This window comes from Archocentrus centrarchus, chromosome 17 (genome assembly GCF_007364275.1).
Source record: "Archocentrus centrarchus isolate MPI-CPG fArcCen1 chromosome 17, fArcCen1, whole genome shotgun sequence".
NCBI classification, from domain to species: Eukaryota; Metazoa; Chordata; class Actinopteri; order Cichliformes; family Cichlidae; genus Archocentrus; species Archocentrus centrarchus.
Window position 1 is genome coordinate 17,366,415 of NC_044362.1, and position 16,301 is coordinate 17,382,715.

The following is a 16,301-nucleotide window of genomic DNA, read 5'->3' on the forward strand; positions in this document are numbered from 1 at the left end:
TTACTTGAATTGCATTACTAGTTTGGAAACATAAAACATGTCTTTATTTTTGAATGCATCATCATCAGATGATTTTGCACAGATCTGTATTACGACAAATCTTAAAAGCAGTATCAGCGACATGTTTCCACTTTTTTTTATGTAAGGGTGACTATAAATTAGATAACAGCCACAATCAATGGGACTTTGGGTTATATCACATTTTGAGGAGAGTCAAGGAACTTTTCTGCTTAGGCGAATGACTGCGCAGTTCACCCGCATTGGTCATACACACACTTGTATAACCGTTTAGATAACAGTCGGCCGCTCTGAGCCGCTGTGAGCCAACCATCGCCACTGCTTCATTCACCGGCAGCTGCGACGTAGTGATTTGCTCTCGCTTCTCTCACGCCGGCTCCAGCCGTGGGTTTCCACGTGAAAGCAGTGACACACTTATATAAAAGGAGTGGCACAAGAGGGAACCAATCACGGTGCGGAGCGGCAGTTGTAGCTCCCGCCCCTGCGGGGGCGGCTGGAGCTGATGCGCTGTGAGCGCTGTGACGTAGAGACGGACAGGTTCGTGGGCTAATGAGCGAAGGAGCCGGAGGAGGCTTTCGAAATGAGGTCACTGCAAGCGCTGGAGATCCAGGGCACAGTCCCGGTGTGAGTGGAAACCAGAACGGGGGGAGAGCACCGCTGTCAGACAGACGCAGGACCGTTTACAACCGCTCATCATCGCAGCAGGGATCCAGTCATAAAACTATACCAGCACCGAGGCTTTATTGTACGGAGACACCCGGATCTAAAGACGATCAGCCTTCTGTCAGGTTGGTGGGAGTTTTTATTGTGTCCGTAAGACGTATCATCGATTCTCCAGGTTGTCTTAGAGGTGTAGGATGAAGCGGACACCACCAGTTATTAACCGGTTGTGCTCTAAATGTGTAAAATGTTCTCCCGTGGGATCGTGAGAGGTGAAAGCTTCGTAACTGAGTGCTACTGTGAGGGTCAGTCTTGGTCAGACTCCAACGGGACACCGGCTCTGCCGGCATGCCCACATGAGTCCATCCGTGAGGGAACAGACTTACCGCACTTTAAGGTGAAATACCACCTGCAGAGGACCTTTACATAAGCCGACTGAATGCATTATTGATAGTTCAAAGCGATGGAGGACGCATAGAGCAGCGGTGACAGAGTGACCGTGGTGGAGAAAGCAGAGTCACTGTGGACGCGCTTCGTGGAGTCACTGACACATGAAAACTCCTACCGCCTTACATAAAGAGGGTACTGCAGCAGCAGCACATGTCAGAAGTTCACACGCAGTTACTATTAGACAGCCTCTGGGCTGTGAGCCACGCGATTTCTGAATAGGCCGAGTCAGACTATTTGTCTTTACCATAGGGAGACAGTCCTTATATGAAAGCATTCATTCATCATGATCTGCTGTATGTGTGGCTGAAATAGGAACTGCTTATACCCAGCTACCTTAATACAAAACTGTCATAATATCTATTCACAGCATATTTTATATGTTTTTTGTGCTGCAGTATTATAAGTAGTAGTTATAAGCAAAAACAAAATAAATGATGGCTTTTAGTTTTCCCAAAAGAGGATAAAGACAAGACAAATGCAGCATTCCCATTCATCTGCATGTAGCATCCAAATATGGAGCTTATTTAATAGGAGTGTGTGAAAGGCATAATGTGGCATAATGTGCCTGTATTGCCCTTTGTGACTGAGGAAGGAGGAGAAAGAAAGAGTGACGCACAGAGGGCTTAGTGGAGAAGTCATGTATGTCTTTTAGTCTTTTGTCTGTTGCATTAAGGAAGGGTTGCCTTGGCACAAAACTCCCTGTCCATATAAGCAGTGATATCTCACTGTTATCTCACTGGGAAAGGTTCCAAAGCACACATGCAGCACTTTTGTGTGGTTGCAGTCCCACTGGAGTTTTCTGCCCGAACTGTGGTCTAGAACAAAGAAAAGCCATGGTATCTGCAGGCGCCATATACTGTGTATGTGTCTGTATATATACATATATATGTGTGTGTGTGTGTGTGTCCATGTGTGTGTGTGTGTGTGTGTGTGCATGTGTGTACTTATTGCACCTTTTTGCGATGTCATTCATGACAGATGTAGGTCAGCAAATTAAGAAATAATCCCACAGAGCAACCCCAGTCATGTCTGCACGTGAATGAAGTCACAGCGCTTGTTTTGCGCACTTATTTTCCATGCATACAAGAATGGAGACTGTGGGGGTAGTGTTGAAATAGAACTGGAAAATCATAGCAAAGTGTACAGCACTCACACGCCACATAGACAGTGGTGGTCAGATTTACAAAATACCCACACATTAAATCCCTTTATAGACTCTGCTGTTGTTTTACTACTTAGCAGTAATTTAGAAATGAGGGTTTTCTGTCTTCTTCTGCTAATTTGAATAACAAAGACATGCAGTTACATTTTGTAGTAACACAAATGATGGTGTAAGAACTTTGCCTACATACAAAACAGTACAAAAATCATCAGGAAATTGGGGGACAAATATATTAAATCAGTGTTAATATTTCATATTAAGTTCCTGAAGTCATTGCTGCAGATTATGTAAAAAAAAAGGGGGGGGGGGGGGCGTGCTAGTAAAGGTTTGAGAACCACTACTTACATGATAATAATGTAAATGGAATTGATTCCTTTTACACAATGCACAGAAATCTGCAGCTAATTCTGCACAGTTGTGATGTTTTGAGTGCAATTACAGTGTGTAATATACATAAAAATGATGCAATTGTAGTGTTTAAAGATAAATTATGAATGAATCCTTAGAAGGTCTTTCATTTGGCACTGTTGTGCAATCCTTCTGACTATTTCCAATAAAAAAGATGAATTACATAAAACATCACATGAAGGGGAATCTAGTGAGCAAGCAGCACAGAATATAATGGAGTGTTATGAAATTAATTTACAGCTTGAGTTGATTCAAGGGACTGAACACATGTAATCAAATTTTAATTTGCCACCTTGATTACAACCTTAGCTTTAATGTCTTAAGACGTTTCTGAATGGGACATTTTGTCCTCGAAGATTCTGAAAGGCCAAGTGAGCGTCATGTTCCCGGAAGAACGAGCCTTCGATTGCATTAAACAGACAGAAAGTTGTTGACGAAGATTTGCTAATATAAAGGCTGTAATTGTGTTATGTTGTTGGGCTTACCTTGTTTGTCACCTGTTGCCTCTTTTGCTTACTGGAGGATATAACTGCTTCCCAGCCCTTCCTTTGACTAGACCTGCATTGTTACTCACCCTTAATAGTGTCACGGCCCATGTTTCTTGATTATGCTAAGCCGTTGAAAGATAACTAACAGGTAACTCTGCCCAGATGTCATCTTGGTGAACAGTATGAGTCAAGGTCCCTGTCAGTTAAAAATGATGGTTAGTTTCTCAGTAGGGAAACAGGAAATTTCCTTTCCTTCCTCAGCAGCCCAACAGGATGGAAAAGACCTGGTTAATGACAGGAACAAAGGAACAATCAAAGATGTTGAAGTGGCCTCAGGTAACCCTGGCTACAGAGAAGGATCGGACATTCATGGGCTCTTTTGAGAAACAGTTAACAGGTGGCTGACCTAGCGTAAACGCTGAAAATAAACCACCGTTAATGAGTTTTATTGCATGTGTTTGTTGAATCTCTCTTGTTAATTGTCTTTTAAGTAAAGACAAAATAGATTGGGGGGATCTATTTTGAGTAAGTCCTCTGTTTTCATAAACATAAAAGTGTAGTGGATCTGTGCAATAAATTACATAAACGTCTTGGTGTTGCCAGAGTAGACTGGATTGCAATTTTTGGAGCATCATGTACTATGTAGTCGACTTTCAGACAAGTGACTGTTCTTCTTTTACCTTTAACGCACACACACACACACACACACACACACCCATAAAAAACTGTTCTGAATGGAATTGATGGAATTTTTATTAGTACACAGCAAACTAAAACATACGTGCATTCCAAAAAGCTGAGAACCCCAGAGTCTCTGTTTACACTTACTGAGTTACTGTTGCCAACACAGTCTAGCCATTCCTATCTACCTCTGACATCAATAAGGCATTTTCACCTTGATAACTGCTGATCACTGGATATATTTTTCTGACCACTCTCTGTAAACCATGGAGCAGTCCATCTAATACCAACAACCGTGCAATGTTCAAAGTCACTTAAACCACCTTTCTTCCTCATTCTGATGCTCAGTTTGAACTTCATCAGTTGCCCATGCTTTAAATTGCTCCCATGGAACTGGCTGATTAGATATTTTCATTAACAAGCTGTTTATTAGGCGTACCCAACAAAGTGGCCAGAGAGTGTATGCTAGATTTAAGAATAGATTTTGTACAGCTTTGAAACAGTTAAACCAATTTATCAGGTCCAGGAGGGAATGTTTTACTTCTAAGAAGAATATTTTTGGAGATGAACTATATCTTTCTTACCCTTTCTGAGTATGTTTGCGTTTGGTCACAGTCTCTTTTAGTATCTTTCTCAACTGACTGTCTGCTGGTATTGAGACAACTGGCATGACAATGAGCGAAAGAGGTCAATGTCTCCTTGGTAGTTGGCAACCAGTGTGAACTCTTGGACTTTGTGAGTGTTGGAGACCTTGCCAGTCAGCTCTTTAACTCTGGGCCAGACTTGCTTTCACAATGGTTGCTTTTGCAGCACCGCCTGCCAAAGAAAACGCCCATTTAACAGAACAAACTGGCCAGCAGTTAGCGAAGAATGTTCAGTATGTACACTTGTGTCTGGTTAGTGAGATCTGCCATTTATAGCGTCCTCCTTGCATTATACTAGACTTTTTGTGAAAGGGCTATTTTGTAATGCTGAAAAAAAAAAGCTGAAAAACAAAACAAAACACATAGCTCATTTCAGTTTTCAGCGAAGACAAGTCATTGCCAAACTCACTGCTCCAGTTTAGCTTGGCAAACAGCCCCAAAAACTACAACACAAGTTGCTCACTTGTCCTTTGATTGTCCCTGTCATTTGGTTGTATGTTGACCCAGTTCACACAGCACGCACAGACACTGAAAATATGCCTACTTTTCAGCATGTCAGTGACTGCTGACTGTGAACTGCTTCCTGCCATCTGAAAAAGCCAACAGATACGCTCATTACTGTGAGATGTTGTGCAATCAATGGGCCACCCCGATTTCCAGTTGATCACGTGCATACACGTGCACTAAAGGTTTACTAGGTGATAAGCTTTTTGATGCAAAAATCAAGGTCAGTGGTGCAGCCTTCTCCTTAAACTCTGCACTGCTCAGTGAAGCAATTAAAAAAAAAGTTTTGTACTTTAAATAATAATTCTAACAGTGTGAGTTTGAGAATTTGAGTCATGTTGCTTGTGTAGTCCTCATATTTTTAGTTGTATTGTACTAAAAAAGGAAGAAAAAAAACTCAAATCCCTCCATTCTTGCTCATTGCTTGGGAGTCTGCATAATTTGGCCTGTGCTTTATTTAAAATAAAAGAGCAACAGATGAAGGTGGGTATATAACTGAAGCCTGAGCTTATTGATCGAGTCCACTATGAGTAGAAAGTAGGTCAAATCTTCTTCAGAAACAACGCAAAAATATACTTTGTCAAGCCAGCTTCCCTTCGCTCTGTCTGTTGTCAGGTGCTACATACATACACATACTGTACACACACCTTTAAACAGGTCATTACGAGATCAACAGACAACAAACAGTGCCATTCAAACACTTGCCTACGTAGAAATGCTTGTGCAGGCTTGACGTTGAAAGACTAACTTGGTGAGGCTAAATACACTTTTCCTTCCGGGCTTAGTGACTTAAGGAGGGTGCAGAGCTGCGTGTCTTCAGTCAGAGTAGAATATAGACATTTTCCATTGCACGGCTGAGGGAAAGACATTCTAGTGACGAGCCAGATTATTCCTGGAAGGCATCCAAGACTAGAGGTTAAACACAGATGCACCCTGGCTTAACCTCAACATGCTGCCCAGAAACAGGACTGTGTGAGTGATAATATTTTATTTGAGTGACTCTAAATCTCAAGTTTGACTGTATGTTACAGGGAACATTGTAGTGTTGTAGCATTTATTCCAAATGTAAAAAAGCAATATTTGAACCTGTTTTTTTTTTTTGTTTTTTTTTTACTGAAATGTATTTACACACTGAAACAATCGTGTAAACCATGGGTTATATTGCATCACTGTGTGTAATTAGTTTAATTCTGTATCATTACAGACTGAAGAAACACATACAGCCTTTTAATCTGCCTTTTGGTCTTGCACATGTAGTACATGTGACTCTCAGAGAGGTTCTCCCTTGATAGATTTGACTGTGCAAATTCTTTTGCAAATTTTGAGCTTTTAGCTGTGATTCAAGTCACTTCCCTCAGAAAGAGTTTCATCACTGCTGAAAAATCCTTTTCTAGATTTGGCCTGTCTAAGAAAAAAGTTCTAGTCACGTCTTCTGATCATGGCTATCTCCAGGGCCTCCTCATGTTTACTCCAAACACGCCACTGTTGATGTTCCCAACAACAAACTCTGCATCACTTACTGTAACCAGATGTAATTCCAGCCACTGCTGTTTGGGAATCTGGCATTTGTGTGGCATCATTATTTGACACAGCACTAATTTTGTACAGCTTGTTTAAAGTCTTGCTTGCTGTTTCACGTGCAGGTTGGAAGCCACAGAAAACAGGCCAAAGTCCCTCACTGCAGGCCAGCAGCATGTGTTGGCATTCAGGTTGTCTGGTGTTCCAGAGTGAAAGATCCTTTGAAAGGGTCGGAGGGCTCACATGAGACAGACCCGCTGTTCTTAAAGGCCACACTGTCTGCACCCGAGAGTCATTTTTACAGTACATCACAAAAGAATCTGCAGGGATCTTTGCAGATCAGGGGTAAAAGTACGCTGTGTGCTCTGATATCACAGCAGATAAAAGACGAGACAGCTTTTTGAAGGACTGGTGCAGCATTGATTTGTGTCTCACAAAGATTTTTTTTTTTTAACAGCGTTGTTCTTTTGTGTGTGTTTATGTCCATGCAAATGAAATGCTGCTGCATGTTTAAAAACAGTGCTGGTGGGTTTTCATGCTTTGACTAATTAAGTGCAAATTACATATGTTTTGCATTAATCCTGACCAATTTCACGAGCATATGTTGAGATTGACCTTACTTCACCCAGGCATCTATTGACTTCAGTTTCTGTTGGTATTAAAAATAATATTGTAGCACATTAAAACTTGACTCAGGGGGCTTGTCTTTGTCAATTCAAAGAGATTTATGCGTTTATAATTAGCTGAATTTGATTTATTTTTTTTCAGTAGAAGACAATTCGTTTGAACGATTGCTTGATTCTGTCATATATTAACTATTTATTTACAATTATTGCTGACATAAAATATGTATAATCTGCAATGGACAGGCTTCATTGCTAACATGCATGTTTTCTTTCTCTTCACAGATCAGTCCACTTCCTCCTTTATTCCCTCCACATCACCCTTGTAAAAATGGGGTGATTGTGTTTTTTATCATCTAGTAAACTGACCTGGAACAAGGCCTGTGTAGATCTCCTGATGTCAGAAGATTCAGACTCCAAGCCCTACTGCTTCCTGGGTTTGGAGAATCAGGATGGAGCCTTGGGGTGCAGAGCGTCCACCTCGTGCAGCTCTATCCCAAGAGGGGACCCAGGGTGCAGCTCCCTGGCACAGCTGCACCGCATGGGTGCCTACAGCCAAGGTAGGCCTGACCTAGGCCTCCCTTCAGAGGGCAGCGACAGCAGCGGTCAGGACCCTCCTGCTTCGCCAGATAACCCTCGCAAGAACGCTCGCTCTCGATCCCTCGCCGAGGAGGATGTGGAGATGAAGAGTAGCGGATCCAGTGGGAGTGGGACTGAGTCACATGGCAATGAAAGCCACGGCAATGAAAGTCATGGAAATGACAGCAATGGCCATGAGTCAGTGGGCAGCTCCAGTGGTAACAGCAAAGACTCGGCACTGCTTGAATCTTCTGAGAGCAATAAGAGGTCAGTGGTGGTTGTGGGAATGACAAAACCAAATAGGTGGTCAGCATTTTTCTGGCATGTGATCATGAGTAAAGAAAATAGAGAGAGAGGGCTGCTTTTCCTCTTTGCATAATAGCACCTACAGACAATAAATCAGAGTACTCTGACAAGAACCCATCCTCTGCCCTCTGCTCCTCCTCCACCAGTGGAAAGCTGGTTTGACAAGTCATCAGCAGGAGATATTAAATGAGGTGAATATCATAGGTTACTATCTCAGTGATCTGCCAGTAGTTCAGCAAAAAAGAATTATTAGAGCTGTCGCCAGTCCGAAGACAACATGAGCTTTCCTGATGGAAAAGACTGTTCTTCTTTAGTTATGCCCTTTCCTTTTGCCCTTGTAGTTACGCTTGGCATTGGTTATTGAGTGACAGCAATTAGCATAAAAAAAGATCATTTCCTCCACCACTACTGTGACCTGGTCATAATAAATCCAGTTATCAGCAGCTGATGTGTCTGTCGGCATTGGCTAACGTCTGTAGATGAATGAGTCAAGGCTTCACTGATGCTCTTGGCCCGGAAGCCCACTTGAAATGTAGATGCACCTGGATATGAGTGTTCCCACACAAAAAAATTAAATAAAAATGTGAATGGGAACTGATTTGAATAATGGCTCTTAAATGGCAGTACTTTCAATGGCCAGCTAAGCACATCCTGTGAATGACATTAAAATCCTATTTGTCACAAAATTTTACTTTGGGGCTTTTGCCAAATGAGGAATAATTTGACATTATTTACTATTTCCACAATCATGTTATCACTCCCTAAACCAAATCTCATTTCCAGCTCACATTGCATAGAAGTGAGTCAGACTGTGCTCTTGCGAGGAGCAGTTGGTGGCTGTTGTTGGCAGTTTCTATGAAAGTATCCAGCATGATAAACATGATCCAATTTCTATGTAGGACAAAAATAAAAACATGTTTTGGCCGGATGCATTCATGTGCTTCATGCTTCTGTTGAATCTGCGGTAAAATGCTTTAAATTCTGCCTCATTTGCCTCATTTGCAAACACTTCTCCGGGGATAGTGTGTGGTTGGTGTTTCGTGCAGTCCTGGCAATGTCTGTTTTCAGCCATTTATGGTGAAAAATTGGCCAACAAATGAGAGTGAAAAGAGGTGGAGTCAGGTTAATATTTAAAGTTGATCCTCTGATTGTAGAGAATTTAAAGGGTCACACGCTGGCATGCTGTGTCTTTTTGTGGATTTATGCTTACAAATGTGTTCTGTTGCTCACTTCTCTCCAGTCAAGCGCTTTCCCTTAAGATGCACTCTGAGTGAGAGTTAATATTAATTCACAGTCTGTGCCACACCTTGTAGTTTAGCTTGGTATTTAATATTAGTCACGTGCCCCAACTCTTGCGCATTTTACTTGTCTGAACCTTATGGTTTGAAGAGTTACAGGCGGCTGCATTTCTAAAGTAAAAATATAAATTGGTAAAGGACAGGAAAAAAAAAGAAAAAATCTCTGTCCTCTCCACAAAAGTGCAGACGTGACTTCATCGTGATTTCAAAAATGTTCAGACGCAATGCAGCCTGCCCAACAGATGACTAGAACAGTGGGAAAAAAACAAATCAAATGAATGTTGCTTCCAGTAGGAAAACTGGAGGCTGGATTCTGGCTGTCTCTTCATAGCAGATGGGTTTTGTCATGCTCTCCAGCTCCTTGACATTTCTATGGCAACCAAATGTTTGTCTCTGTTTACTGGGTGGAGCTGGCCAAGTGGCATGCTTTGACGTTATACTGCCTCACTTTCAGCCCTGCCTGGCTTACCTCACTTGGCCTTTTGAATATAGATTTTTGGTTTGTTTTTTAAAAAAGCTGCTCCTCTTCCTGTCTGCGTAGGCCTCGCACGCGATAAGCTCACTCCCTAGAAAAATTTGATTACTTCTCATTTCCTTCTCTCTTTCCCTTGCTCACTCACCTCGCTGTGTTCAGTTGAACTTTTAACCTTTTGTACCATTTTTCTCTCTAGATAACTTCCTCAGCCTCTAAACACAGAGAAACTATACACTTTTTCTGTGCTTAGAGCCTTGCCACCAGCATCTAATACTGCCCCCCCCCATTCACTGTCCTTATTTAAATGACAAAAGATACATGTTGAAAAGTGTGTCACTCATGATTGTCATATTTTTGGCTGATGAAGTCTTAAATGACAGGAAATGGACCCATTTGACTGTATCAAGCCAACTGTAGGGTTTGGTTTGTTGGTTGAACTTGAAGCTCCCTGCAGGCAAATGGCGTAGCATCTGCCATAAGATAGCTTAATTGGAGCTTAATTTGCATTGTAAAACCAAAACATACAAAATAAAAAAGATTTAATGATTTGCATTGAATTTGGGTATTCATCAGACACTTTATTAGGTACACCTTGCTAGAACCGAGTTGGCGCCCTATTGTCTTCAGAGCTGCTTTAGTTCTTCAAGGCACTGATTCAACAAGGTGATGGAAACATCAGAGATATGAACCAAATATTTGCATGATAGCATCACACACCTGCTGCAGATTCATCAGCTGCTGCAGATTTGTCAGCTGCACTTCCATGACACCTTTCTTCCTCATTGAGGTGCTTGGTTTAAACTCCAACAGATTTTCTTGACCATTTGTACATTGGGTTAATGCATTGGGTCAATGCCATGTGATTGGCTGATTAGATATTTGGATAAACAAACAGCTGATCACGTGTCAGTATTTCACCCCATATTTTGTATAGAGTTCCTACAGTTTAAAAATCAAGTCAAATCCAAATACTTCTAATACACTGAAGCACACAACCACGCTAACAAATAATGACAATGGCAGTAAAGTAATATTATGTTACAAATAAAGAGAGTAGGTGGAAATTTTGGGGGTGTGGGGGTGTCTTTGTATACACGTCTATCTGAGCTCTTAGCTCCAAGGTATGTTCTTACTTGGTAAGAGGTCCAAATGATCCCAGTAAATCCAACTATCAACCAAATGGTTCCTTAACTACTTTACTGCTGTAAAAGAGGACTGGAGTGCAGTATCTGAAGGGGGGCTGTGTACCTCTGTGAGTATCCTACAGTTTTCCCCTTTATTATCCCCACTTTATCCATCTGTGACTCTCACTTTTGAAGCAAGGAGGATGATGGAATTTAAGTACCAGTGTTATACATGTTAGTGTTAGAGCAGACATGTTGACTTTAAAACCATAGGTGTAAAAAGAATATAAATTATTGGTACAGCTGAATACAGAAGAGCCACTTTTATGTCACCTGGCTGTGCTGTGACACCTGTCCTGCCTTCTGTGAATCTAATATAAAAATCGAATCCAGTGTATAAAAAAATTGATCAAATTGTACAAATACATAACATACAAATTCAGATTTTTATAAATATTTTTCCCATATTATAATCATTATCATGATAACAGGAGAAGGGCAGGTATTTACATGGATGTACACAGGATTTTAGATATAAAAAGGTTACAAATCTGGCCTTGGGTGTATAGATATTTACTTTCCATCAAGACTATGACCCCAAACAAGAAGTCAGAGTTCATCAGAAATAGCTTTAAGACATACGTCTCTTTGGACCGGAAGGCCTGATGAAAGAAAGATTCCGCACAACTATCAGTGCGTGACTAACTGTCCAGCGAAAGGCTCTAAAATGCATTATATTTTCATTCACCAAACTTCTCTACAATCACTCTTTGTGTAGGAGTTTGTAGCCCAGTGAGAAATGCACACGCGTCATGTCCACATACTCCCCCGTCTAAATAAACCAGCGTGCAGTTTCAGAACTGAGCATCAATTGTATGCTGCTATTTAAAACGATGTCTTTTTTCCTTCAACAAAAACACATTATTTGATACAATCACAAAACTTTCCTTTAAGTTTAAGCTTAAACACAATTTGTCGTTGTGCAGTTTATAGTTAAACAAGACCTTCACCTTGTGTGCCTGCTGAGTAAAAATTAGGACTTGTCTTTTGAACAGTCTGTTTCTTACACAGCTGTTAATACTCTTTAGACAAGCTCTTTGGCTAATACAATGTAGTGGACTACAAATTTCTATAGATTGCATAGCTGATTTTTTTTTAATGCCTCTCTCTATAAAATTTATATGGCTTTTGAAGCCTTTATTGTGATAGGACAGTGGAGAGAAGACAAATTTGAACTCAGGCCCCTGCATATGTTGTAAGACTAATGTCTTACAACATATGGGCCACCTGCTCTATCCAGTGAGCTAAACCAGCACCCGAAATACCAATATTTAGGGAGCAACCATTATGCTATGGGGATTCAGGGTTATGTCCCAATGTTTGTAGGAGCAGTAGGCATAAATTCTCTCCCAAAAACTAATTCATGAGAAATGTGTTAAGTGTTGCATTAAATGATCCACACTGCAAACTACAATCTGCTTCCTCTGGGTCCCTTCCAGTTTCTTTTTCCTGTGTCTCTCTCTCTTTTCTGGACTACTGTTTATTCTGTCTCTCCCTCTGTACTCACTGCCTGTTTAGCTCGAGTCTATCCCAGCTCACCTTGGGTGAGAGACATGGTACTTCCTGGTCTAACACAGAGAGAGACAGACAACCACACATGCTCACTTTCACACCTACAGCCAATTTAGAATCACAAATTAAACTAAAGTCCTTTTATTTTTTAGATTTAGAAAAAAAAAAAGCTGTCAGCTATTGAGCAAAATGATGCTCTTAGCAGCCTTTAAGCCGCTTAAGAAAAAGTGTGAAATTATTTAAAAAATATATATATATCCTACGTTACTTTTGGGTTAGCTTTTGCCTGTAGGTACGTGGTAGAAAAGAAAGTTCTGTGATTTGGGACCATTATGTTAAATGCTAAACTGTGCATTAATCCAGAATTATAACACTTGTACCATAAATCATGTTTGTTGCAGCATCATGCTGAAGGTTTGTGTCTACGAAACAGGCCGTGGAGGAGAGTGGAAATAATGCAGCGATTATTTTCCATCAATACTCTGACCCTGACGGAAAAACAGGACTGGCTCAGTTTGGTCACGAAATTTTAATGAGCGTTTTTCATGTATATTCATCACACGGAATTGGTAAAACACATCTGATTTTAAGCCCACTGGAGCTTACGCTGCCCTGCATTAGACTTTCCCCTGGCTTATTCATGTCTGTTAAACATAATAAAACACACACTTTGTCATTGTGCAGTTGCTAATTAAACAAGACGACATTACCCTGATCTTCACCTCGTGTCCCTGCTGCAAAGCAGCCTCTTTGAGTGCGCTCTTTTTGTAACTAATTGAAATGACTCAGACTTACTGCCACATTGTGAATTAGCTTACTCAACACTAATACATGGTCACTCTGTACAGTCTAAAACCAGATGTTGCATATTGAAGGCTATATTTGACAGGATTAGATGTCTAATTGTGTTTGGAGCAGCTGTTTATAAATATGTTTTCTATTCTTATCCAGGTAAGGAGGTTATTCATAGTAGGCTGTTGTAGCTCAGGAGAGTCTGCTTCTGAGACAGCTGTTAATAGTCTTAAGATAAGCTCTGTAGTGGACTACATGCACATAATCGCTGTACTGACTACTGCGTGTATGCGTCTGACTTTGTAGTGTTATTGCAACAGATACAATGTTTAAATTGATCAAGAGTTGTTGTTTTTTTCTTATTTCTGCCTTTTGCGATCCTGTTTCTTGGTACACAAATTTATGGAAAAGGAGGCCTGCGCTGGTGCCTGCAAATTGTGCAGAACAATACAGTATTGGTGCATTTAAAGTTGGCATAATGAAATAATCAGTTTCTCATTCATCGGGATTGCTGTAAAAACTCTATTCAAAGTGCTGATTGTAATTCATGCAAAGAATAGACTTGCACTGTAATTACTAAATATTTTCTCCACATATTTCTATAGCATTCTCTAGCATTAGTAATACTACCTTTTGTATATATTTACGCATATATATGCTGAGTTATATTCAAATGGGAAAATGATGGGGAAATTGTCTGGCTTACTCTCTCTAATTTATTATTGCATACTATTTGTGAGGTGGTATTACTACTGATTATGTCCTAATTTCCACGTTGGTCTTCTGCAAAGCACTTTGAACTGCACTCACTGGTGTTAGAGGTGCTATACAATTAAAGGGTGATTGACTAATTACTTGCACTCTGTCCTGAGCTGTGATACCAGTTAATCTGTAACAGACCAATATCAGCTGATTGATATATAGGGCAGACAGCTCCATATTTAACATCATTGTCCAATATATCTACTATCCCTCCTCCGCACGCATCCAAACCATCTCAGCCTTGCCTCTCTAACTTTGTCTCCAACCCGAGCTGTCCCTCTGATATAATAATTTCTAATCATGTTTCTCTCAATAAAGAGATTTGCATAAACCTTTCACTATACTTCACGAATTTGATTTACTAATTACTCCTATTCACACACAGGTTGGCGCTCAGCGTTTTCCTTTGGCTACTGCAAATTGGACATCGTTTTATTAAGTCATAATCAAGTTATAAGAAAGTGACTTAACAGTTTTACATTAGCATGACAATTTGTGCACTGACTAAAATTCAAATACTGCCTAGATTGACTGAGAGCTTTTTCTTCTTTTTTTTTTAAAACCGAGTAGATTTATTTATTTATCACTGAAAAAAAATGAATCCTTCATGGAGCACCATCTGAAACTTAGTGTGTACAATTAAATCTAATAATATGGAATTCGGACACAACTCGGGTTTCAGTGACTCAAAATGAAAATGCACAAAGCGGGAACTAAAATGAACTGCGTGCTTCAAGCATGTGCTGTGATGTTTACAGAAAGTGGCACACAGACTTAGTGCTACTTTGCCTGCTAGCCTGCTTTCAAAGACACTTTAAGTCTCACACACTAATACGTGTTCAATCTGTCCCATCTAAAACCAGCTGTGGGTGCTGGAGTCTATATTTGGTAGAATTAGAGACCCACCTGTGCTTGGAGAGGCTATTTGTAAAGGTGATTTCTATTCTTGGCAAGGTAAGCCTGTTATACATAGTAAGCTGTGTTGTAGTGAGTCATTGTCTGTAAGGGCTGTTGATTTTATTGCATTAGTGCAATGCTAAGCTTGTCGGTTAACACCTTGGATCACACACTTACAGTAGTCTATGTCAAGGTGTGCAGAATTAAGGCCCTAACATAACGTGAAACATGAGGCAGGAATAACAAAGTCACAATAAAAACTCAAGAATAAACTGAAAACTCATCATCTAGTAAACATACGTTAAAGCTAATTATGTTAGAACTAAGGTTCGCAGTACTAAATGCAACGACAGGACACAAATAATATAAAAAAATACATAATTATTCAAATAGCCTCTTTTTTAAAAAAGAAAGAAAGAAAATAGGAAAAAAATAATTAATGCAACTTCTATAAATCAGTGACAAAATGATGTAAACAAGATGTGGGCACCATCAGAAAACAAATGAACCAAATCAATGAGACTACAGTAATTGTTCCCTGTACAACTTCAGTGGCTGCAAAATGAACTTAAATGCATGTGAGAATGAGATGGGAGCATGAAGCTTTCATGCTGTATCTGATTTATATGAATATGGAGTGCAGTTGGATGCCAAATTATTTCAGCTGTGTAGACGTGACCATCACATCACAATTAAGCACAGACAGGTTGAAGAAAGCAAAGCTTTCAAACTTTAGATGCAGTATAAGCGCACCATCACAGGAATTGTTCTCTTATTAGTTACATGGTATTCTGTTAGGTGACATGAACAGTCTAGACACACATAAAATGTATGCACAAGACGTCTAGGAAGTCAGCATGAACTCTTTTTTAATTGTTTCTAGTTTACTGCTGTTTAAGTATAATGGGAATTAAAATTAAATGTACTGACTTACAATCAGTGGCAAGTGTCTTCCTGTCAGTTGTGTATATTTGTTTTGTTATCTGGTTACGAGTTGGTCTGTTCCACCTTCCTCAAGTGATTTATCCTATCATTCAAATTAATGACAAACATTAAAACATATACATCAGCACTTACAATGGCATCAAAAATGATGCAGATTTCCATCTACAATATAACCAAAGCCACCCCTCTCCTCCTTTCCTACACAGTTCAAACTCCCAGAGTCCATCTCCTCCAAGCAGTTCAAACGCCTTCAGCCTGATGAGCTCAGAGCAGGATAACCCTTCAACTAGCGGCTGCAGGTAAGTGCACCGCCCATTACTGTGTAAGTGAAGAAGTTCACTTCACTGGACATTTTCACTCTTTGGGTTCTTTTTGTACCTTGTTCCAGTATCTGA

The 16,301-nt window shown here is 40.3% G+C and overlaps 1 protein-coding gene across 5 annotated transcripts in view; it reads left to right on the top strand.

Moving 5' to 3' along the window:
- The first annotated feature begins 600 nt into the window (after window positions 1-600).
- The window catches only part of per2 (period circadian clock 2), a 30,815-nt gene continuing 15,114 nt past the window's right edge, over window positions 601-16,301 (top strand). For 4 of the 5 annotated variants that reach the window (XM_030752767.1, XM_030752769.1, XM_030752771.1 and 1 more), the window contains exons 1-3: window positions 601-806; window positions 7,442-8,002; window positions 16,113-16,205. In XM_030752767.1, the coding sequence (XP_030608627.1) occupies window positions 7,554-8,002; window positions 16,113-16,205 (542 nt within the window). In that variant the 5' untranslated portion in view covers window positions 601-806; window positions 7,442-7,553. Of the gene's footprint in view, window positions 807-5,824; window positions 5,988-7,441; window positions 8,003-16,112; window positions 16,206-16,301 lie in introns of those variants that run through there. The other variant, XM_030752768.1, reaches the window with a different exon arrangement.